This window comes from Labrus mixtus, chromosome 6, assembly GCF_963584025.1.
Source record: "Labrus mixtus chromosome 6, fLabMix1.1, whole genome shotgun sequence".
NCBI classification, from domain to species: domain Eukaryota; kingdom Metazoa; phylum Chordata; class Actinopteri; order Labriformes; family Labridae; genus Labrus; species Labrus mixtus.
Genome location: NC_083617.1, coordinates 20,399,698 through 20,423,636, shown reverse-complemented (window position 1 = coordinate 20,423,636; position 23,939 = coordinate 20,399,698). Strand labels below are relative to the sequence as shown.

General features: G+C 41.5%; 1 protein-coding gene across 1 annotated transcript; it reads left to right on the top strand.

Annotated features, from left to right (window-relative positions):
• Positions 1 to 347: 347 nt before the first annotated feature.
• On the top strand, positions 348 to 23,515 carry tbc1d12a (TBC1 domain family, member 12a). The gene is made up of 13 exons (XM_061040382.1): positions 348 to 2,173; positions 8,905 to 9,040; positions 14,029 to 14,153; positions 15,069 to 15,151; positions 15,768 to 15,885; positions 15,972 to 16,078; positions 16,409 to 16,492; positions 16,635 to 16,729; positions 17,115 to 17,186; positions 17,444 to 17,572; positions 17,715 to 17,824; positions 18,480 to 18,738; positions 18,856 to 23,515. The coding sequence occupies exons 1-13, from the start codon at positions 702 to 704 to the stop codon at positions 18,925 to 18,927; spliced, it is 2,862 nt and encodes a 953-aa protein (XP_060896365.1). The 5' UTR covers positions 348 to 701; the 3' UTR covers positions 18,928 to 23,515.
• The last annotated feature ends 424 nt before the right edge of the window (positions 23,516 to 23,939 follow it).

The following is a 23,939-nucleotide window of genomic DNA, read 5'->3' as shown; positions in this document are numbered from 1 at the left end:
GATGTGGCCATGTGGCGGATGGAGGTTGTGCAAATGATACAGTTTAACATGCAGCAACACCAGATTTCCTGATGAAAACAGTCCATGCCACGTCAACCTTAAAAAAACATTTTGTTCAGAACACTTTTGTAACTTCTTAAATGCATGTTTTTTAACTTATATTGGAGTTTTAGTTTTAGTTTTTTTCAAACAAGTGTTGCTAAGTTGTATCCTGATAATTATTAGCGGTCCTTATTGCGGGGTCAACGGGGTCAGACATCCCTGCTGTAGTAGCGCGGAGTGACCAATGGGGGTCAGTGCAACCCCCCCCCCCCCCAGTGAATCAAAACAGATACAGAGCGAGTGGGAGGCATGACGTCATTGTTGGGGTATTTTCAAGATGGCGCTGGACTGTGGCCGGGATACCGCTGCAGCAGCCAGCTGAACGTTGAGGGATTTAATTAATCTTCCTGCTTCTGCGTCGACGTCACCTCCGACCAGACTGATAAAATATTGTCATTTCAGACCCCAGGACGTAACATGTTGCATCATGTGACTGTCAGGTAACGTTGGTATATCCCTGGCTAAAATGGTAGCCCCTTCCTCCAAGAACAACAAAACCTGCTGCTGCTGCTGCTGCGGAGCTCGGCCGACGGAACAGGCGGACTCGTTGCAGGATTTTATTTCCGTGGGCCGAGGCTCACTTGACGGACTGAGTGGTCATGGAAACGACGACTGAGAACGGAGGGTCCTTCGCTGTCGATTTTAACGAGAACGAAGAAAGGGTGGACGCGGGAGGAAAATCGGGTCAGAAAGCTCACGTCGCAGTCAAAGACCACAGCACAGCGCTGCTGACCGGTGACAGTGGGGGTCAGGAAGCCGAGAGGGGTCACATTTACGTGACCGGGAACGGCAGGAATGTAAACAGAGACGCCTCAGTGCAGCCGCCTCCACACAAGAGGGAGATAATGTTGGATTTGGTTGCGGGGGAGAAGTGCCTCCCGGGGCGGCTGACGGACAGCTGTGTGATTTCTGGGGTTTGCGGCAACCACAGTGGCATGAACGGATTTACTGAGTCATTCGGTGAGGCAGAGCCGACGATGATCGACCTGGAAAGAGGGGGAGGACGGGAAGGGGAAGGAGATGGGCTCGGCCTCGCAGGGACCACTGACGCTTCCTGTCCAGCTGTGCTCGGGGCTCGGGTTTCAGTGGAAAGGGGCAGACAGATGCGGCAGGATCCTGTGGGGGAGAGCGAAGGGGAAACCCCGGATTCCGACGACGTTACCCCGGTAGAAGAGTCGGTCGGCTGCGTACGGACTTCTACTCTACTTGATCGGTTGCCATGCACGGGGAGGCACCAGCGGAACTGCGCCTGCACTACGGATGTCCTCTCGGGTCCAGATGTGAGCATGCCCAACGGGGATGTTGACAGCCCGGGATGCGGCGGTCCAGACGTGGATGTAGCCCATTGCAAACAAGCGGAGATGTTTTCCAGTCTGGACCAGAGACTCGGTTTATGCGACGTGGACTGCGAGGAAGTGAAAGTAGCCAACGGTGGTTTACACATCGTGGCAACAGCCAGGAATTCATGTGACTGGCCCGACTCGGACTTCTCGGCCGAGCAAGACACTGCAGTTGATTTCGACCTGGGGTTAGGGGAGGAAAACGGGGCCGGGTCGGGATTTTGTCTGAATCTAAAGGCCTTCAGTGTGACACCGGGCTCTCAGTGCCCGGGGGAGGAGGCACCAGCTTATGCAGAACTCAATCATTCCTTCGAGCCCTCCGCCCCATCCCCGTCCAAAGACTCTCCCTGCGAGGGATCAAGTGCCAAACTCCCCTCACCCTTTACGCACACACCCTCCAACGTGAACGGTGACAGCCCGCTCTCTGAACCCAACATCAGGGGGGACGACGAGGACTTCAGTGACCTTAGTTTGCCCGTCAGGCCACAGAGTTTGAGGACTAATCCCAACCTTGCATTCTCCCTCAGCTGCGACGCCACCCCGCTGTCCCCCGACGACGATGGCGGCTTTTATTTTGGAGACGAGGGTTACGAGGAGGACTTCAGGAACGTTTTGGAGGCGGGTCGCAGACAGAGCGCCCCGGACAATCTGCCAGACCTAACGGAGCAGACAGACAGCTCGGACCCCAAGCTGATGCCAAAGAGGTTCGGCATTGCTGATTTCTTTACCAGGTAATACTACATCCCTCTCTCTCTCTCTCTCTCTCTCTCTCTCTCCCCCCCCTAGTCTATCTCACTGGTGGTGAACACACAGTCCATTAATGTGGTAAATATAAAAAAGCAAAAAAAGCCACAAACTTAAAAGAATCTGAAAAAGTTGACACTATAGGGATATGGTTCATTTAGTACTCCAAACTGCTCCTGCATCTTTTAAACTGCACATTATATGCAAGGTATTGGACACAGGAAACTAGGTCCACAGACATATTCACTATCCTTCCACTGTTTCAGATTTAAAGGAAATAAACAGAAATCCAACTGAAGAATACAATCCATTTTCTTACTGCGTTTTGTTCCCACCATTTCATTTAAATAGCAAAGGACAAAATTAGGACTAATGAGAACAGACAAATCTTTTTTTTTAGAACAGTCATAGACATAATGGATAATTCATACACAAAGGCTTTTCCTTTATTTGTATGTATAATATGTTTGGTGCCGTTGTGTTTGGTTGAAGTCTTAGCTAGGCGTGTACGTTGAGCTGTGGTCAGACATGAACGGATGGAGATATGTACTCAGATACTGTGGCAACAAGAGCAGCTGTCGCAAGAACATACGGACCCCAGCATCTGAAGCTAACACGGGTAGAATGCTATTAAGAGGTTAAAAATACAAACACCTTTTAACTCTCACATGTTGCTGTAACGCATTCCTTGTTCCTGTCTTCACACTCAATCCTACCCTGCAGCATCCCTCATACAACCAATCAATAAAGATCAATACCCTCAGAATGTCCCTCCCTCTGTGGCAGATCATTGGAGTCTGACAATATTTAAATGAGAAACAGGTTCACCTTGAGGCCAATACTGGTTTGTGCACAGAGTGGACCTGTCCCTCAAATACACCTTCATCCTCTCTCCTTCAGTCATTTCCTTCCAGCTCCCACCAAGTCTCCTCCTCCATCTGGTCTGGATGTAAGTTAATCAAGAACATATCTCAATTTGTAATGAGGATCTGGCATTTGTTCAGCATCTGGAGCATAACAAATAGATTTTATTTGGAGATATTTGTGGTCTAACTCTTTCCTCTCTAATGGTCTCCTTGTTTGGTTAGCACTGGGGTCTGTCCAGGTAGACAGATATGTCTGTTTATGTAAGAGCCAATACAACTTTGTATTACTTTTATGACTTAAGTGGCATGCGCAATGGCTCAAAGAAATCAAAAAAGGAAAAAAAAACCCTTGGCTAAAATGGCACCAAATGACCCATATTTAATATTACTTTTTTGTCATAAAAGAGGAATTAAGGTGGGGGTAAGCTGGGCAAGTTGACCATTTGACATTTATCTGCTTCTTTTCATAGAGTGTCAGAGCTGCAGTCTGGGGCCTATAGCTGTGCAATAGGCTACATGTTATTCATGCCCCAGTTATGTATGTGCAGTAAGTGATACAGCAGGCCTCAGTGAGCATTGACTGAGTGCAGCCTCTGTCCTCAGGGCTTAGCCCTCATTTACTGCTCTCTCTATGCTCTTCTTTCTATTGCTGAGGCTTCAGGCTGCTTCATCACACCATTTAACCTTTGCACCGCTGCTGCACAGATGTTGTGACTGTACACATGCCAGGCGTGAAAAATACTGCATTTTGAAGTTTCCTGAAGAGTACAACAAACACCCAACACCAGCAGTCGAAGGCTGTTAGAAACAAATATCAAAAATCTACAAAACAAAACAGATCTCTTTGGTAAGATTTTCCATGTGTGAATTATTATGCAATGATTAATCATTGACCATTTAATTTAAGGACCAATGATTCATATGGTGATCGTACAAGCAGAATCTAAAAAAATTGCAATTTGGAGATTTTTGTGTTTCTCAACCGCTGGTTTGACAAATTAAGCAAACTTTAAAGAAGTCACTACGTGCTTAAGGAAACTAACCAAACATTTTTCACAAATTTGATCTATTTGTGTAATAGATCAATTATAAAATTATCCACCGATTTATCAATTACAAAATGAATAGTTTGTGGACACTCTAATGCAGAGTTTTCCATCTGATGTGAAAGCCACTGGAAACTAAATCAACAATAGTCATCTAACTATGTAATATACAGCCACTGAGTATAAGAGAAGAAGAAATGTACTTTATACAGTATATCAAAAAATGTGACATAATCAATTATGTGATCCATATTGATGGCTGTGGGTGTTGAGTGTCAGGTGCACAGTTGTCTTGTTTCATCTGTAACAGTTTTGTGTTCTGTCACTGTTCAGAGACTCATTGAAACAAATAGATTTAAGAATGCAGGGCTTCAGTGTCTTCTCATTCAGGAAGGCTTAATGTGATCGGTACAGAACTGTATCATGGGGAGGATTACTTGTATATAAGAAAGATAAACTAGAAAACTTTTTTTCAGAAATCAGAGCGAGGTGGGTCAGGCAGGTTGGCTGTGTGGAGTTTAAAGCATTGCCTCTAGGCAGAGAGTTTGCTGATGGGGCTGTTTGTTTAAAACTTAAAATCTGCAGGAGTGTCTACATTTACAGGCCAGAAGGACAACAAACATGAGGATAATTAGGAGAGAATTACAGAAGATGAACTTGTTAAAGCACTGTTTGAGAAGTAAATAGAAGTCAAAGAGAGGCTGAATCTGATCGTCTCTTAATGTGGTAAAGGACTTTGAGGAATTTTGAACAGCTTTTGTACACTTAAAAAGAGGCGAATCAGCTCCAGGCTTAATCAAAATGTTTTTTTTTTTTGCTGTTTGATGACAGCTGATAAGAGTATTTAGTCAGCTTCTTCCTTAGAGGATTTCCAAATTCAATCTCGTCTTATATTGTTAAGGATGGGAATGATAGAATAACTGACTGGTAAATCTGTTCAAAGCACTGCATTCTTTGAAATGATTATACAAATATTTAGCTCCAGAAATTTGATAATTGTATCACAGAAGTCAGGATGATGATATTACCAAACAGATATTCTGACCCACCACCTTTGCATAATGTGTTGGGCTTTGAAGGAGCCGCACTAAATACCTTCCAGTAAAGTCAATGTCTTGGAAAGTTGGACAACAATATTTGATCATCAACTTTACAAAACATGAAAAGTGAAGGGAAAGAAACGGCGGCCTGACAACATTCCTGTAAAGACTGTCAAGGAAGTGAAAGGCCAAGTGAAGCTAAAGCACCTCAGTCTTGACAAAGTTGAATTCATCTGAAAGACAGCAGCCCAGCTCAGCGCCAGAGGGGTTTCTTTTCTCTGTGTGTTTACTGAGGCAGTCAAATCTGGCTTGACTGGCAGGTGTAGGAAAATGTCTGTTTGTTAAATCCCCATCTGTTTCAGGCCTGGTTTTGGATTTGGACACAGGCCTCAGCAGCTGGCTCCAATGTTACTGCGTCTGAGAGTAAATCCAGACAGACGGAGGAGAGAAAACAGCCCTACTGGAAAACCTCCACGCTGGCTGTTTGGTTCACAGAGCCGATGGCAAGTCAGGGAGGGTCAGCAGCTGAAACGATCAGAGCTAAACAAATACAAACAGGAATGCAACTTTAAGAAACTTTGCACTTTAGCAGATTACAGAGAACTTTAAACTTTTCATTAGCAGCTCTTATTTATTAACATTGTGTGACCTTAATCCTCAGTATCATTACCTAAAAGGTCAATTTAGAACAGCTAACTTATTTAAATCATCAAACTCCCATCCACTTTCAGTGGAATCTTGTGTTGAATTAGCCAAAATATATTATATCAGGAGATATACAGTGGTGATTCTAGAGTCTGGTTGGGCCCTGCATGGCAAAAGTCAATTGGGGGGCCCTCCAACCAGCGTTCATCACCACCATTATGTTTGCCAGTGTCCCAGTGTGTTTCTCCCCCCCCCTGTAGACGAATAATTCCTCTTTACTTTTCTTTGTTTACTTCATGGACAAACTTTGGTTTTCACTGCATGCAACGCTTAACATGGCAACAGGAGGCAACAGATGGAGGCTCTTAGGGAGCATGTCATTGCAAAAATATCCACATTTGGGGCCACTGCTTTGGTTTAAGTTTGTGAGCCCTAAGGGGCCCCCTATTGGTCTGGGGCCCAAAGCAGTTGCCTGCCATGCTTGTTGAAAAGCAGCGATAGAGATATTTGGCCAACTATTCAGGTCAATGCACTGATCTGATACCAAAAACATTTTCCTGTTAGCCCTCCCCAAAATCAGGTTCCAGTTAGATTATCAAGTGATGATAGCAAAAAATAACAATGTGGAGCTGGCTGAGAGTGTGATGTTTGTCAAAGCTAGCAAAATGTCAGCAGTCAGTGTTTTTCACCAATAGTGTGTTTTTTTTTAAAGTGCTCTTGTATCAGAGGGCTCTCAGTACTGGCATCTTTAAAAATGCAATGTAAGCGGTTTGTCTTTGTGATACCAGCTTGGAGTGTGAAGCTGAGGGGTGAAATATACACACCCATCAGCAACGTCGCTTCCAAAAATCAAGACATTCCTCCTGTTCTGTCTCTTGAAGTATTTTGTTCACTTCCATTTACTGACCCACATTTAATTCAGTTAGCTTTGATCACCTCTGTGATGAATTATTTACACACACACACACACACACACACACACACACACACACACACACACACACACACACACACACACACACACACACACACACACACACATCCTGTCTGCTCCTCTTTGGGAGTGAGGTTAGATCCTATTACACATATCGAACCCACAACACAAAAACACACACTCATTGTTAGACAGGCTCATTATGTCTCTGTTTGTATGACATTATTGATGTCTTCTTTGTTGCTCTGTGGGATAAAACAGGATCCACCATGTGATGCCTTTTTTTTTTTTTTTTAAATGAGCAGCTACAGGTGCTGCTCAGGTGTTTGATGAGAACAAGGCTGCTTCTGATCAGTGGAACAGCTAGATGTAACTGACATGAAGGATAACACTGGTTTCTTTTTGCTGCTCCTGCTGGAGTATGAATAGTGACAACCTAACCTGTTGTATCTAAACTACAAGACTGCAAATCGCTCTTCTTATTCCCAAAAAGTCTGATAGATCAGCTGACTGTATTTGAGCATCATACATTTATAACTTCAAAAATGAAAGGTCAAAAAGTATAAAGAGACACTGTACAAATGAAACAGCACAATCGTTTATGAATGAAGGGCCGTTCCTAATCACTACATGTAATACTGAGACATCCAAGCCCTGCTGTCTGACACTTAAGTGGATTTACAAACACACACGAAAACACTTTAGAGTGATGAAACTGGAGCCTGTAGAGAGCAGAAGAATAATATTTGCTTGGCTGTCTGCTTAGGTCACAGCATCTTGTGCGTGTGTGTGTATTTGCTCTTGTTCTCCTTCGCAGCTCCACTTCCTTTTCATAATTCCTTCAGTTCCCCTCCCTCGCTCCCCCTCACTGTCGTGCCAGCAGCTGAACAGCAGACACTTCCACTGAAGGAACGTAAAACTGTTGATCTGGCATTAATTTTTTCCCTCCAGCATCACGAAAAACTGCTTCAGCTGCACAATTGTGGTTAGACTGACGATGATCTGCGTAGATTTACTGCATTACGTCTTCCCTGTCATATCTGCATTTCTGGATTCTTCGGTCGTTTTGGGGAACTGAAAGTTTTTCTCTGGAATTTCAGTTTTGCCGCAATAACTTTTGATTTTAGATGGCTTTTTAGATAGAGATTCTGAGATAGTGCCCTAAGTCACTGAAAAGAAAGTTGAAACTATATTGTAACCGACAAAATATTATGACACCAACATGCAACAAAAACATCAAATTCATTTAGAAGAAGAAGAAAAACACTTCTACTTCTACATTAACACACATCCAATATTTAGGAGGTAGAGAGGTTGGAGAGCTTAACGTTTCTTTGGGCATCTCAGTTCACCTGGACTAAAAAAACAAGTCCTACCAGGTGGGGAAGTCCGAGCAGAGACTCCACTTCCTCAGGAAGCTGAAGCAGACTCACTTCCCTGCTTATTAACTTCTTCTATTCACTCCACCATTGGAAGCCTGCTGGCCTACTGCTGCACTGTGTGGTTTCACAGCTGCACAGCAGAGGACAGGAAGGTCTGACAGCAGGTGATGAGGGCGGCAGAGCGGTTGATTGGGACCACACTGACAAACACACATATACATGGCCCCATTGAAAAGCCAACTGTATTATAAAAGACCTCATCCAGCTTGGACAGAGTCTGTTCTTGCCCTTCTCCTCTGGAAGGAGAAACCAGACAATAAAGACAAACAGCTTCTTTTCACAGGCAGCCAACACGACTACCCAAAATCATAGCGCCAACACTTTATTATTTATGACTGTTTGTTGTTCAGACAACTGTTTGACACTACCTCGCCACTTTTGAGAGTTTTTTTTCAGACTACAGTGCCTTTTACTATTGTGTTATTATGTTGAGTTGTTAATGTCTGTGTTTTATCTGTGCTACAACTGGCAAAGGACTGCTTAACTGTTGTTTTTTCATAGCCATAAAGATCCCTTTTAGTAGTCAAGTTAAGCTTCATAAAGGACATATGAAAAGATAATTGCTGATTAACACAAGCTCCAGGAAAGATATGTTAAAAGTATTCTGGATTTTTTTTCTCAGATTTGTGTACATCCACTTATTGTTTCTGTTTTGCTTTAATTCAAGAACAGAGTATTGTTCAATGTGAGCAGACACGTGTTTATAATGAGAATCTAATTCTTTATCTCTCTCTCTCTCTCTCAGGAGCCTGTTTTCTAGAAAACCCAAAGAGCCCAAGGCACTATCCCATAATGCAACAGGGTGGCGACTGTTTGGAAAGACGTCAACCAGAGAGGACGATCAAACTAAAGAACCCGCCTCCCCAGAGTTAACTCAGCAGGTAGGCTCTACACACACACACACACACACACACACACACACACACAAAAACTGACATGATCATCACCATCATGTGCAGGGTGGTACCATCTTCTATCTGCTGTATTTCCTGCACAGACATTGTTGGGGGACTGAAAGTGCTCCATCTTTATGTCTTGGACTTTAAACTTTTGTTTCCTGATAAATTGTTTCTAAGGTTCACATGTTTTCTTCTTCACGTGTGATCAGCCATCCCGTAGCCAGACCAAAAAGACAAAACATGAAAATCCCGTGTACCCTTTGTCATACATTAAACAACATTTAACAAATCTCATGGCCTGCTGCCAAAATAGTTATTATATGGCCACAAAATAATACAAGTGAATGCTCACTATCATCCTGATACCTTTGTTCTAGTGTTAGCTTATGACCAATGATCCTGCTCTTCTTCCGTGGCTTTGTCGATATTTTTGGGGAGTTGGAAGTGAGGATGTGATTTTTCTTGTTAAAGCAGTATTATTGTGTATTTTCCAAAGTGAAAATGTGATCTACATGAAGGCAAATCTGAAAGAAGAAATGTGAGGGGGATGGGATTTCTCTGTAGCTTTGACTGTCTGACAAAAAAAAAGACATTAAAATAAATCACTTTCAGGTGTTTTGTTCCGGACATCTTAATACCCAATGACTCATTTTGATTGAAGAAATTAATGGTTGTGGTTTGTAGCCCTAGAGTGAATCATGTAAAAAAACATTTGGATTATTTGTTGAATTTATGTTAGAGGGGCTTTTTTAAAAATCCAGATACTTAATTATATTTCAGTTGGAGCTCCTTCCTTCTTACTCAACCAAGGAAGTAAAAACCAATGCACACAGTGAAGTGTAGCTTGTCAAAAGAGGTCATATTATGCTCTTTTTGGGGTTCATATATTTAATCTATGTATCTACTAAAGTATGTTCACAATAGCTAAAGTTCGAAAAAAGTGTCTGTTTTCATGTACTGCTGCTCCATGCACCGGCTCACTTCTGACTCTCTCTCTAAGGCTCTGAAGTGCCCACGTTCAGAGTCCTCACGTGTGCCAAGTCTGATCTGACTGGTCGGCCTGTCAGCTCTGCCGTAATTGGTCAGTCGCTCAGCACGGTTCTCGGAAATGTCCCGTCCCTTTTACCATATTGGGAATGCAGACACTTTGGCTCCGAGGGGAACATAAACATTAGCACCTTAGCACTACTGTGCTACCGCAGGCTACGGCATATCGTGGGCGTGCTACAGAAGTTAACGGGCGTGCAACATGAGCTGCTGGGCTTGCCACAACGAGCCAATGGGCTTAGATCAGTGATCTCACACTGACAAGACATCACACTGGCAATTTTTTTTCGAGGGGGGCTAGAATCGAGCGTTACATGCGGCTAATGCTACAGCTAACAGGAGAACGTAGGAAAAGCCGCGTTTACGCACACTTTGAATTTTTGCACATAGATGTGCCTAAACATGCACAGGACACTTGGAAAACACACTAAAGAGCATATAAAACCAGAAAAAGCATAATATGACCCCTTTAAGCCGGTGAGATGTCTTATTGGTTAGCATGATGCAGTCAAGACTCCAGTGTCTAATGCTGTTAGCCCTTGTCTGTTTACAAGCAATATAGTGGTTGGTATGAGACTGTTAAATGGATTTACTGTGTGTGTATGTGGTCGCTAGGCAACTACCACTCACTGCCTGCAGCTCAGGATGCAGATTTTAACCCAGTCCACACACACAAACACACAAACACACCAACACACACTCAGAATGTATCCCTCTATCCCCCACTTGCAGCTTGCTTTAAGAGCCTGCCAGAAATTACACCCATACACACTCAAACACACACAGCTGCTCCTCTGCTGTCATAGAGCAGGTGGTATCCTTGACACACATACAAGCAAGCACGCGACACACACTGCGCATGCACACACACTGCGTTAGCAGGTTGTGTCTCTGTTTTGATTTCATTGAATGATATTTGTTTTTCCTGTCAGGCAAAAACAGAAAACTGTGAAGAAGCTCACAATGAGATATCCATTAGTTTGATCACACTCGAGTCAGAGACGCTGTACCATCCTTCTGAAGCTCTCCCAAATAAGACACCGAATACCTTCAATCCTTATTTTAGCTCCTGGGTAGCTTCTGACCCTGCATTGTGCAGGCAGAAGAGACGCGCTGAAGGCCGCTGCTCTCTGCACTCACTCTGCTCACATGATGACAGCCAGAGTCAGATGATTCATCAGGAAAGGAGCCTGCCAGATGTGGTTTGGCCTTGCATAGCTGACACATGAGACACAACACTGTGCAAGAGAAGAAGAAAAGAGGAGGAGGAGATTTGATGCCTTCATTATTTCTTTTAAATACATTTCTTTTCTTTTTGTAACACAAGGTATTAGCTTAGAGGCGCTGAGGGACAACCAGTCAGTTCTGCCAAAATAAAAATCCTGTTAATGTTCTGTAAAACCTCATCAGCCACAATGATTTCAGGAGTGTCATTCCCACAGTTAAAACACATTATTACTCTTGACATGACTCCACTGCTAAACTTCTACAGCAGGTCCTGTCCTAAATATGATTCACTCTATAGCCTAAAGGTTGTGGAAACCAAATGGCATTGGTAAAGTGGGAAAGAAAATTTAAAAAATAAATTACAAAGAATTACAAAAACCTGAAGTTTGACAAATCCCGCTTGGGCTGGCTCAGTAGATTTCCATACTTAAATGCACATTTTTCCTAAATAATCATACAAGCTCTCAGTTTGAAAAAAGGGGTTTTCGCCATAGCTCTATCTATACTATTTCTAATTATGTACCAGCCAAAAAGAATATAAAACAAGGAAGATGGTCATTTATTGTTATCAATTCTGAACAGTAAGATGACTGTTTATATCCTATCAACACGGCTGTTTCTGGTCAGAGTCTCACCTCAAGTGGACTAAGATTTGACTTTTTACTGCTTCCTCCATCTGCTCTCACTCTGAAACCTTTACAGAATGTTTACAGTGTTTTTTTACTGACACTCAGTCAATGATACTGTGAAGTCAAGCTAACTTGGAAATCACATGACTTCATACATATGACTCTCACTTCATCTTTGAACTGATGACACAGCAGCAGTAAAGCTTCAGAGGCACGGAGGAAACTCTGCTGCCCTCTGCTGGTGAAGCTGAGACACCTGTGTGTGTATAAAAGGCTTGTCTTGTTGACCCACAGCTGTCTGCGAATGAACCGTTTATTGTGCTGGGCTTTACACACACACACACACACACACACATGCACATGCACACACACAAACACAAACACACAGATGACCACATATATACACACATACACACTTGGTAGCTTTGTGGACACGTATAAGTGTTGGAGTGTGAGTGTGCATATGTACACACTGATGGTAATGTATTCAGACTTAGTGATTCTTTCTTTCAACAAACCCACATCTTTTCCCCGTGTAGGAGCTGATCAACTATTGCTCCATTTGTGTTTGTGTGAACGCCTGGTGTAGAAGTTTGCAGATCACAGAATTCTGTAATGTTTTTAGTGTTAGGATTTGATTCATAAGAAGCATTTTGTGACAAGTTAAGATACTACTTTAATCTAATTGAAAAACATTCCAGCAGCCTGCAGTTTTAGCTAAATGAAGAATACATGTTATATATTGTTAGCATGCTTTTTGCATACCTAATGTTAGTCCTGTTGACGTTTTGAGCCTGGATGAAAAAAAAAAATTACACTTGACAATCAAAACCTGCATTGTTGGTTTGTACGCAGACAAATAAGTCTATCAGCAGGACCCGTAATGTAATGTAGGCTGTAACATTAATGTTAGCTAGCTACAATTCAGAACCAACTTGTTAAAACTTAAAGCCAGCACAACACACTATTTTTTTACAGGTATTATATTGACCTGTTTCCTTCCTTTAAAAAAGGCAGTATTAGCTATTAGCTGTCATACATACTTTTGTATAACTTTATCATTTTCTTTCACAATTACAAAGAAGCATTTTGTTCACAATGATACTGTTATAACTCCCCTCAGGTTATTAAAGCTTATACAATATCCTGTGTCCTCCGTGATAACAACAAAATTGACAACCAAACAATAAAATCAAGGTACTATACATGCACTTCTTTAATTTAAGGAAACCCGAGATAAAAAGAAGGTTGTTACATACTTAGTCAATTAACGCGAGCACTGCATGCTTCACTGAAGAGACAATCTGTATGCTTTACCTCTTAGATATAGAGGTAAAATCTTGGAGGCATTTCCCCCCCTTGATTAAAGTGTTGAGAGCATTTTTTTGTCCTTAGATCCCTATTATTTCCATTTTCCAACTGTGCTATTAGCAGTAAATAAATGAAAAGTAACAGAAATGTAGAGGGAGCAAAGTTGCTGAACTTGTAATTCCTCCAGATTGATATAAATAATACAGAACGGAATAACAGGTCTTTTTTGGTCTTGAAACAGAAACTTAAACGGCACTCAGAGATTCCCACAATAATCATTAGAAGATGAGTGTCACCTTCCTCTTTCTGTGGAGTTTGCTCTGTTTCATGGACTTTGAGGTTTTTAAAGAGGAATACTTCTGAGCACTTTAAAGAGTTACTGTTTCTCATTTGCTTTGAATTCAAGAACTGAAAGTTAATTGTAAAACTTGGAAACAACTCAAGGAAAAATTCCACTGTTGTTCCCTTGAGTGGCTGTTCTGACAAAAAGATGTAAAGGTGCTCCCAAACTATTGGTATTAGAACATCTTCATTGCTATGACAACTTGGACAACTCTGTCTGCTGAGGGAGATCATTTAGGGGAGTTTTTTTAAACAATGTATTTAAAAAAAAATCAACAGGTTATTTGCATTTAATTGCCTGTAAATCTCTCTTTCAACTGTAAAGGACCATTAAAGACACTCTAAAGAGAAAATAACAGAAATGAATACCATTCCATCTCTCTAAATCCTCTTTTCTATTGTCCATGTCCACAGGAGGAGCAGGAGAAGGACGCAGACATGTCCGTGTGTCCTCAGCTCCCCCTGGCTGCAGGGAGGAGGAAGAACCTGGAATTTGAGCCTCTTTCCACCACAGCTCTCATCCTGGAGGACCGGCCGCCGTAAGTACCAGACAGGCACACAAACTCAAACAATACAGAACTCAAATATCATCTTTTCAATCTGATGATTGTCTCTAGGATGTTTCTCATACTCTAATACACTGACCAAGAGATAGAGGTTCGTAGACCCACAAGCAGCCCCCCATGAAACCTTGACAACAAAACTGTTCAAAAGATCTTTTTCTATTTTTACATTATTTACAACAGTAGGTTAACATGTGTGTATATATATATATATATATATATATATATATATATATATATTTGTTTAAAGATGGTAACAGTGGCCTCTTGCTACCTACAGTAAATCAAAATAGATTTTTCTGTATGGTGGCCATTTTAGGACATTCCATAGTGATGTTATCAGACTTGTCTCAGCCTTTTTATATACAAGATTGACTTAGCCCTTGATGCAACCATATAATTAATCCATTCAATGTTTTCAACAAAAGTGTCAATCTTATTCTTGTTCCAGCTTCTCAAATGTTACTTTTCCCTGTCTTGTTTGTTCTTCTTATGTGAAAATTAAGTCAGTTACTTCTGTTTTTAATTTATAAAGTCTAAAGTCTTGTGGTGTCTTGGTTTAATTCATCATTGAATATTAATGTCCAATTGATATTCTCTAGACCATCCAACATCTCACTGGCAGATGAATCTATGGCCGTTAGTTAGAAGCAGCTTCTTCAATGCTGCCAGGTGGTCCTCAAACAGGCGATTTGTTGTTGATCGGCAAGAATGAGCATCTGGTGAGAGCCGCAGCATGACAAGGAATCTCAATCAAACACAGAGAGTCACTATGTGTGTGGCTGAACACCTGACAGGAAGAGAAATGCAATCTGTCCAACTGGCTGACTGCCCGTATACCCGTCTGTCTCCCTGACTGACTGACTGACTGACTCTCTCTCACACTTTCAGGAACCTACCTGCCAAGTCTATGGAGGAAACTCAGAGGCACAAAATGGAGTACGAGGAGATGGTGGCAGGAGCCAAGAGGAGAGGTATAGACACACACACACTCAAGAAGCATATCAAAAGATCTGAATGTACCCAGGGACTGAAACTAACTTTTTACATCAGCTGCCAAAAAACAGCAAAACGGACCTTGGCAACAACAGCTTCTACTAATGTGTTAGTAACATATTAGCTCAGACAGACAAAATCTTTAAAAAGTGAGGTAACTCCCTTTTTTAGGTGAATTTTGGGGCTTTTTATGCCTTTATTACAGAGATAGGACAGTGGATAAAGTCAGAAATCAGAGAGAGGAAGAGAGAGAGAGAGAGAGAGAGTGGGGAATGACATGCAGAAAAGGGGCCACAGGTGGGGTTTGAACCCTGGCTGCCCGCTTGGAGGATTATAGACGATGTACATGGGGTGCGCACACTAACCACTAGGCTACCGCCACCACTTAAGTTTTAATTTTCTGATTGAAAACTGTTATTACATTGACAAGAGACAGGGTGTATAAACATTTAATAGAATATGGTTCATTATCAGATCGATGGAAAAAGAGATACATTCTGAATCAAAAATACAGTCGTAGCCTTACATTTATTAACATTGACTCAAGACTTTTTAATGGAATTTTCCATATATTTATCCCCCCTCCCTCTTCAGAGTTGAAAGAAGCCCAGAGGAAAAAGCGTCAGATGAAGGAGAGGCACAGACAAGAGGACAGCATTTCCAACGCCATGGTCATCTGGAACAGCGAGATCCTGCCGCACTGGGACACCATGTACGTCTCCTTAAGTTTACGCGTGTGTCAAATATACAGCTTGTTTGTGCTGAAATGGTAACTTGCCATTATGTGCATGTGTGTAGGAAGGGGACCAGGAGAGTCAGGGAGCTGTGGTGGCAGGGTCTTCCTCCAAGTGTCAGAGGCAGAGTGTGGAGCCTGGCCATCGGCAACGAGCTCAACATCACACCAGGTACAAACTGCTCCATGGTCGTCAAAATAACACACTGTTGACATGTTCTTTACCATGGTCACACACACAATGTTGTTTATTTTGACTCTGTCCCACAACAATGCCCTGCTGCCTAAAATACTTACTAGAGTCCATGTGGATTCATCCGCTGCTTAAAATAGTCCCCGAACAAATTCACAAATTCACAGACTCACATTTTTGTTTTTTAAAATCCTTTTCTTTTGAAGTTCAACAAGAATCTCATCTTCAGTAAGACCGGTGGGCTTGCAGGGCTTCTGTATTTACTGACACTTACAAACCTAATGTGCTTTTTTTCCCCTTGTTGTGCAGAGCTGTATGAGATCTTCCTGTGCAGAGCCAAAGAGAAGTGGAGGAGTTACAGTGAAACCAGTTCAGTAAATGACAACGAGAGTGGTACGACGCAGCACTTATCTGAACTCTTCAAACTCAAACTAGTCTCAATCAAAACATATATTAAAATCTACTGACTATAACAGTTAAATACATGGACAACAAAGTGGAGGAAATAACATGTTGATCATCATTTCTCTGATAGATGGAGGGGCTTCTCTTGCTGACAGAGAGTCTAGTCTGGACCTTATTAAACTGGACATTTCTAGAACGTTCCCCTCCCTCTTCATCTTCCAGAAGGTAAGACACCCTTTATCCTTCATGCAAAATACATTTTCCTAACTGTAAGCATTTTATAGTTTTCAGTCCTTTTGATCAAGATGAACTCATACAGTATAGTGCTTTCACACGTGCACAAATCTCCTGAAAAACATCCTGGACTTTTCAGGAGTTAGCTGCACATGTGAATACAAACAGCTGAATTGTTCACTTTGACTTTACCCAGACTTTTTCCTGCTAGGCCCCTAGTAAAAAAAATTGCGTTGAAGTTGTGGTGAGAGATGTAAAAGGCAGCAGGAAAGACTCAGGAAAATTCCCCAATAGCTAGCACTATTTCCTTATCCTCCCGCTGTGTGCCTGTTTTTATCTTTTATCTGTCTTAACATTCCCTCTGTTCTCTCTGCAGGGTGGTCCCTATCATGACCTCCTACACAGTGTACTGGGGGCCTACACCTGTTACAGACCTGACATTGGCTATGTGAGTTCACGTTTTCATTCCACCCTCAAAACAAACAGTTCATATTTATCTACCACTACTTTCAGCGCAACACTAACTGACAAAAGTGATGTTTGAGTCGTTGATCTTAAAGATATACCCTGTGTCTAATCATCAAGACTGTCCAAGGAATATCCAAAGAAGTAGAAGTATCTGAGAAGCAGCATGTTACCCTGAAAAGCTCACTGACAATTGTGTGAAAATAATCATTAAACCTAAACGGCTGTCCTGTGTTTCAGGTTCAGGGCATGTCGTTCATCGCCGCTGTGCTGATCCTCAACCTGGAGGAGGCCGAAGCCTTCATCACCTTCGCCAACCTGCTCAATAAACCCTGTCAGATGGCCTTCTTCAGAGTCGACCATGACCTGGTACACACAGACAGACACACACACACACACACATACACACACAAACACACATACTGCAACTGTTATTCACATTACAGAGTTTGTTTCCTAAACCCTTCTCCTTTTTCTCATCTCTCTCTCTCTCTCTCTCTCTCTCTGCCAGATGTTGAAGTATTTTGCAGCCTTCGAGGTTTTCTTTGAGGAGAATCTGCCCCGCCTTTTCAATCACTTCCAAACCAACAACCTGACCCCTGACCTCTATCTGATTGACTGGTGAGTGACGAAAGGCTCCATAGTCTCTCCAACAGACTTCTGATCTCTGTCTGAGAATTTCACTTTATGAAAACTGACCTCCAGTAGGCAGCTACAAGAGATTGCTGTTTTCTTTATCCTGCACAGAATGATCTCAAATTAAATCTTGAATAGGGTAACTGTTCTTTAAATTAAGGGCAAAGTAGTTGATTTGTGGCAAACAGAGAGTCATAAACTTAAGGTGGCCTGACTCCTGCCTGCTAATAATCTACCTCCTTTCTGTTTCCCTCACGGACAAATTGAATAGCTGCCATTATATTTCATCCTCTCTGAGCGCCAGAGGCAAACCATAGTGACATATGTAACTTTGGTTCTTCCTTATTACATTCTGAATTCACCTGTCTTTGTCTACTTTCAATTCCTGCTGTTAAGCCTTTCAACACCAGCTTATGTCGTCATGTATGTATATCGACCTTGTTATTCTTACAACCTGACAGAATATGCCTCATAGTTACTTTCTCTGAACACAATGGGTCCCCGTCCACCCAGTGTTTTAGGTTCTGGGGTTGTAAGTCCAATTCTAACTTGTCATGCATTTTGAAACAGGCACTCTGATTGTGTGATTACCTTTTATTATATTTGATAAGTTAAACCTGTGTGTTGTATTATTGTGCAGGATCTTCACACTCTACAGTAAGTCCCTCCCTCTGGACGTAGCGTGTCGGGTGTGGGACGTCTTCTGCCGGGACGGGGAGGAGAGCTTATTTCGGACAGGGCTGGGCATCCTGCGTCTGTTCGAGGAAGTCCTGCTCCAGATGGACTTCATCCACATCGCTCAGTTCCTTACCCGCCTGCCTGAGGACCTGCAGTCACACACACTCTTCATCGCCATGGCCAACACACACATGATCAGCCGAAACCGCCGCTGGGCTCAGGTCAGTATCACACCCGTCAAAGTCCAGGGTTCAGATAAAAGTTAGTCTTTATGTTTCTAGCTTGTCCGATGTTTGAATTCATAACTTACAACATGAATTTCTCTTGTTTTCTCCCAGGTGTTTTCAGCTTTGATGAAGGATGGAAATAAGGAGACAGACAAAAACAGCAGCCCAGCTTTGAGAAGCTAACGCTGGCTAACCTTGACCTCTGACGCCATCTTTCTCCAGTCTAAATCAAAGCGCTAAAGCAGAGTAGCATGGAGCTAAAGACTCCCCTGAAGCTCAGCTATGAAGCTTGGCAGAAACTTGAGCCAGCCGTGAAACTACCCGGGCAGAGCTGAGACTTTTTTTCTGCAAGCTGTTGCACCCAGCCAGGGGAAGAAAGAAGAGACTTCAATGTTTCCTGAAGACTGTGATGGAACCAGAGCGGGAAGCGAAAGTGGTTGGTTTTGTTCTGTACTCCCACCGCCATTGACAGTATTTCACCAGACAGATAATAGTTTGGAAAATTAAAAATTCCAGATAATGGTATATGTGTTATTCCTCCTGCAGGCGGGCTTGTTGTAGTAATGCCTCCATGCTGGGAAACGAACACTGAGCACTACGCCCTGTGTAATTCTCAAAGACTCTAATCATTCTAATTTTCGGTGCTAATGATTTATTACGGCTTCAGAAATGACCTCTTGGTAGAACTATCTACAGTATGTAGTTCCTTTCGGTTTGGATATTACACTATGATTCATTTGCTGCATTGAACCAGACCTCTGGATGTGAACATGATGAGAATCTGGATTAGCACGGCTAATCATGCGAACATACAGATGCAGATGGCTAGCCTCCCACTTTAACCTCTTACCTTTTTCAAATCTCCACCTTCAGGGACACAAACCTGAACGTGAGAAGTAACTAAAACACTTTTGCAATTTGAATAATTTTTGTACAATGTAGTGTTTTGGAATCCAATAACCCACATCTCATCAGTGACACTAATTAAGCCCAAGCAGAGTGTGACGAAATGCTGCGTGATTCTGATGTTTCACAAGCAAATAATGATCACATGTTCTATTGGGATGATGAAGTATTTTCTACATTGTTCTACACTTTTTTTCATTTTTCTCAGACTGTTAGCTGGATGTTTTAGAGCTGGAACGTTACAGTCCCTATTGAAGTGTAACTAAACCGGCTTTTAGATCTAATAGAGAGAAATAAGTGTCAGATTATGACTGCGTCGTTTGGTCAAAATTTCTCCCTAAAAGTCTTGTGAAACCACAGTGAGCGAACATTTCATGTAAATGTAGGAGTGAGGAGTGATTACAGTTTCACATCAGTGTTTCCAGCAGAGCACTTTATCGATGCAGCACTGAAGCTGCCTCATTTTGAAACTACACGTAGTGAGCTCATACTAAATAAGCAGGGCATTAAGTGCCTCATAGTTTCCTTTTGTTTGATGTTGGGGGGGGTTAAACTAAAGGACCGACATGGCTTGTTCGAGCAGATTGAAAGAAACATCAAGTAAAACAAAAGAACAGCTGCACAGCTTTCAGTTCCTCTCCATCTGGCCTGAAGATGAAGGTTTTTAGTGTTTGCAGCAAAACATCTGTCACTTATTAATTTGTGAAAATGTTATCCAAAAAGAAGAGGAAAGAAACTTAAAGATATTTAAATTCAACAAGCAAGAATATCCATTTCATTTAGTTTAAAAAAAAAATCAGTTACATCAACAAAATACAATTTACAATATCGTCCCAGACCACATGATGATGTCTGCAAATGGCGCGTTCTGCTCAACCAACAGCTCCAAACACGTCAATATTCAGTGAAACTAGAAAGATTCACATTTAGACGTCAGACCCTGCAAACTTTGAGCATTTTTTTGCCAAAAACACTATAAATGAAGTCGATAAAGAAAATCAATCTGTGAATGTATACTGACTTAGTTTCAGCCTTTTACATACTGTAGTGTTACCCTCTAATAGTTCCTCCAATAACACTCCAAATAAACCAAAAAAAGGTGACAAGTGGTAGCCATGATGTGCCCATATTTGGTAACAGGTGTGCCACAGTAACTCCAGCGACAACCATCCAGTCGTCTGCCTGTATTGGCAGCGCCCGTGTTATTCCATGTATATGAATTTCATCAATTAAGATTGAGACTGTCACATGATCCCTTCAGGTCTCCTCAGCCTGTTGAAGTGCTTTTACATCCCCCTCGTCTTTGCTCTGTGACTTTGTGCTAACACTCCTTTGATGATCACACTCCACCGTAACGTTCACCTTCATTGTATCCCTACCTCTTGATTTTCCTCGTTCCCAACCAGCAAATGAGCAGGCCTTAAAAATGTGGACCAAGCTTCCACTTTGCTTTTTTGTGCGTGTTGAAGCAGAAAACTTACTGGAGGCATTAAGCAGCTCTGGAGAAGGAGGACATAGAAGAAGGAGGAGGAGGTGAGGTGAAAGGAGACAAAAAGAAGACTAGAGCTTCCTTCAGTTTTAGTTTGTACATCCACTTACCTCCATTTCTTTGTGCATCTTAGTCCCTGCAACGCTAAATATATGACGAGTGAAGACAGTTCAGATCACATGACTTCTTGAACTGTTTTTTCCCCAAATGCAGTAGAAAAAAGCAGCAAGATAGCATTTTATAAGGAATGAGTTTGAGGGTACAAAGTGATGGTTTCGAGGGTCAGAAGGAAGAATTAAACTCTCCGTCAGCGTCTTTTTTTTCCAGACTTTCAAGTTAATTCTCTTCTGACACATTTGTGTTCACCAGATCACTCCATAACTAAAGGATTGTTGTTGTACATTTTCCAAACAGAAGCCAGTATTCACATGTCCCAGCTGACAAAACCAGTCTGCACCAGTGTTCTAACCATTTTAAATATTGATGTTTGTATGACCCAAGTGCTTTGTTTGTTGGACCACTCAAAGAGGTGGCTAAAATTTAGTTTGAGGTGAACACATTTTTCAAATGATCTCAAACTCGATACTAAAACAGCCGCTGAGCCTCCCAGCTGTTTAGGAATGAGCTGTTGTGTATTTCTATGATTAAACAAGACCACCGTATTAATTAAGTCAGCACTTGACAACAGAGCGGATTTGGAATGATTCCAGATTATAAAATGAATTTGCAAATCAAGTGTGAAAGGCAGCGTGAGCCCTGCATTGAAATGAGAACAACATCATATAAAAGACCCAAAAATGACGAAACGCTGCCATTTCCTCTGCTGTGATTTTATCAGTCTTTAAAGGGAAGAGTTATTGTCATGCATCAGCAACTAACATCCTCAGGTGGATCTACACGTTTTGGTTTTATTAAAGAACAGTGAACACACGTTGACAGACAACACTTTGTGAACTTGAGCCTTTTTTCCTGCAGTTGCACTAATTACAGCGTGTGCAATGCTGCAGCCGTGTCAGCTGTTAAAAAATGTTTCTCATATGCAAATTAGCAAATATATGATCAGGATTCTTCATGAACTCTCCTTTAATCTTTTTCTTTTTTGTTACTCTCAACAGAAACTATGTAAATGTGATGATGTTCTTATTTTTTTAACTCAAATCGACTTTTTTTTTGGCGACACAAATTTAGAGTGTTGGTTTCCAACACACAAAGAGCCTCCTTCAAGTTTGTCCTTTATCAGTGTGGGAGACTAAAAACGTTTATCTCTAAACCGCCAGCAGCCTGCTTTATTATAGCTCAGTGGACTGTTGATGGATTTGAGGTTTCATAATCCTAAAAAAATATTCCCTGACGCTGAAAGTTGACCTTTACAGATGGTCGAATTTGGGGTTTCATTTGGTCTTCAAAAGCCAAACAACCTTAATGACATCAGTTTAAAAACACTCGGCAGCATTTAGAATATCCAGTTTTATAATCGGTTAATAATCTTTTTTTAGTGGAAAATAAACTTATATTCAAGTTTCATGTTTATCTAATTGATAAGAGTGTGCCAGGTAAACAGAAATAGCAGCACATGTAATGTCGTTCTTACTCCGGACATGTACGAGATTGATTCTGTAGAATTAATTTGCAAGATACAGAAAAGACCTGTTTCCTGTCAGGTCATTGGTTACAAATATTCTGTCCCTGTAAGAAAGCAGACTTGTTTTTTAAGAACCTGATCTTTAATGATTTAAGACACATTCAATGAAAACAAAAACACTGTTACAAAACTGAGTCAAAAACAGGAAGGTAAAGTCGTGTTTTCAGGTGGTTTGTCAGTGTTCACAGTCGTCACTCATTCCGACTTGATAGAAGGAACATCAAACTTTCATCTTTATATATTCAGTGTTGAGGAGTTAAGATTAAACACAAAGACATGTTGAAAATGTCAAAGGATTTTATCTGTATGTTCTATCATGTTCACTCTTTTAGACTTCAAGTGCAATACGGTGTGTTTAGGCAGCAGGTACATCAGAGTCACTATTACCCAGAATCCTCTTCGGGCCGGTTTAACACTCCCTCGCCTTGACCTCACTCCAGATTAATGATGAAACATTCAGAGAGCTGCGGAGGGAGCGTGAGATTAATGTGATATTTCCTCTGAATAACTTTATGTTTCATGTCTACATCTATTTAAGTTTGATCACTGCTATCAGTTGTATTTGATATTTTCATGCAAATTGACTTAGTTTGTTTTTGTTTTATTGATACATTTCGGTGTACAGTTTGTTCTTCATAATGCCTTACAGGTGATGTAAATAAACTGTAAAAATGTTCTTTCTTTTCATATAATGGCCACTAGTTTAATGTGTAAATAAATATCTCAGCAAATTATGTCCTGTCTCTTCTTTCAACTGGACATGATCTGTCACAGACTGATTCAGCTCAGGAATCAAGAGAGACAACACATTAAATAGACGTCCGTTTATTACCCAATAAACCGCAACAAAGTCAATGCGTCGTCAAAAGTCCGACCCCCTTCAGCTCTGTTCAGGGTTTTGAGAATGTTATATGATCATAATAACAATAATAAGGTGGTTTATGTGTACAACCTTATTCAAACCACTTTTACAAAGTACTTAACAAAGCACTAAACACAAACATAAAACACAAGCCAAACAATAAAATACAAAATAAATGAATGAATAAAACAGGCATTCATTGTATGACAAATAATAGAAAGGGAAAGAATGTTCATATCACTTTTCTTCGATTTTGTCTGACAAACTCAGAAGTTGAAAAAAAAAAACCTACCTTT

What these genes read in the sequence shown, in the direction of transcription:
- tbc1d12a (XM_061040382.1), top strand. Translation starts at nt 702, where the DNA reads ATGGAAACGACGACTGAGAACGGAGGGTCCTTCGCTGTCGATTTTAAC. An exon ending in ATCCTGGAGGACCGGCCGCC is followed by an intron (nt 14,154 to 15,068) that starts GTAAGTACCAGA and finishes TCACACTTTCAG; the next exon opens with GAACCTACCTGCCAAGTCTA. An exon ending in GGCAGGAGCCAAGAGGAGAG is followed by an intron (nt 15,152 to 15,767) that starts GTATAGACACAC and finishes CTCCCTCTTCAG; the next exon opens with AGTTGAAAGAAGCCCAGAGG.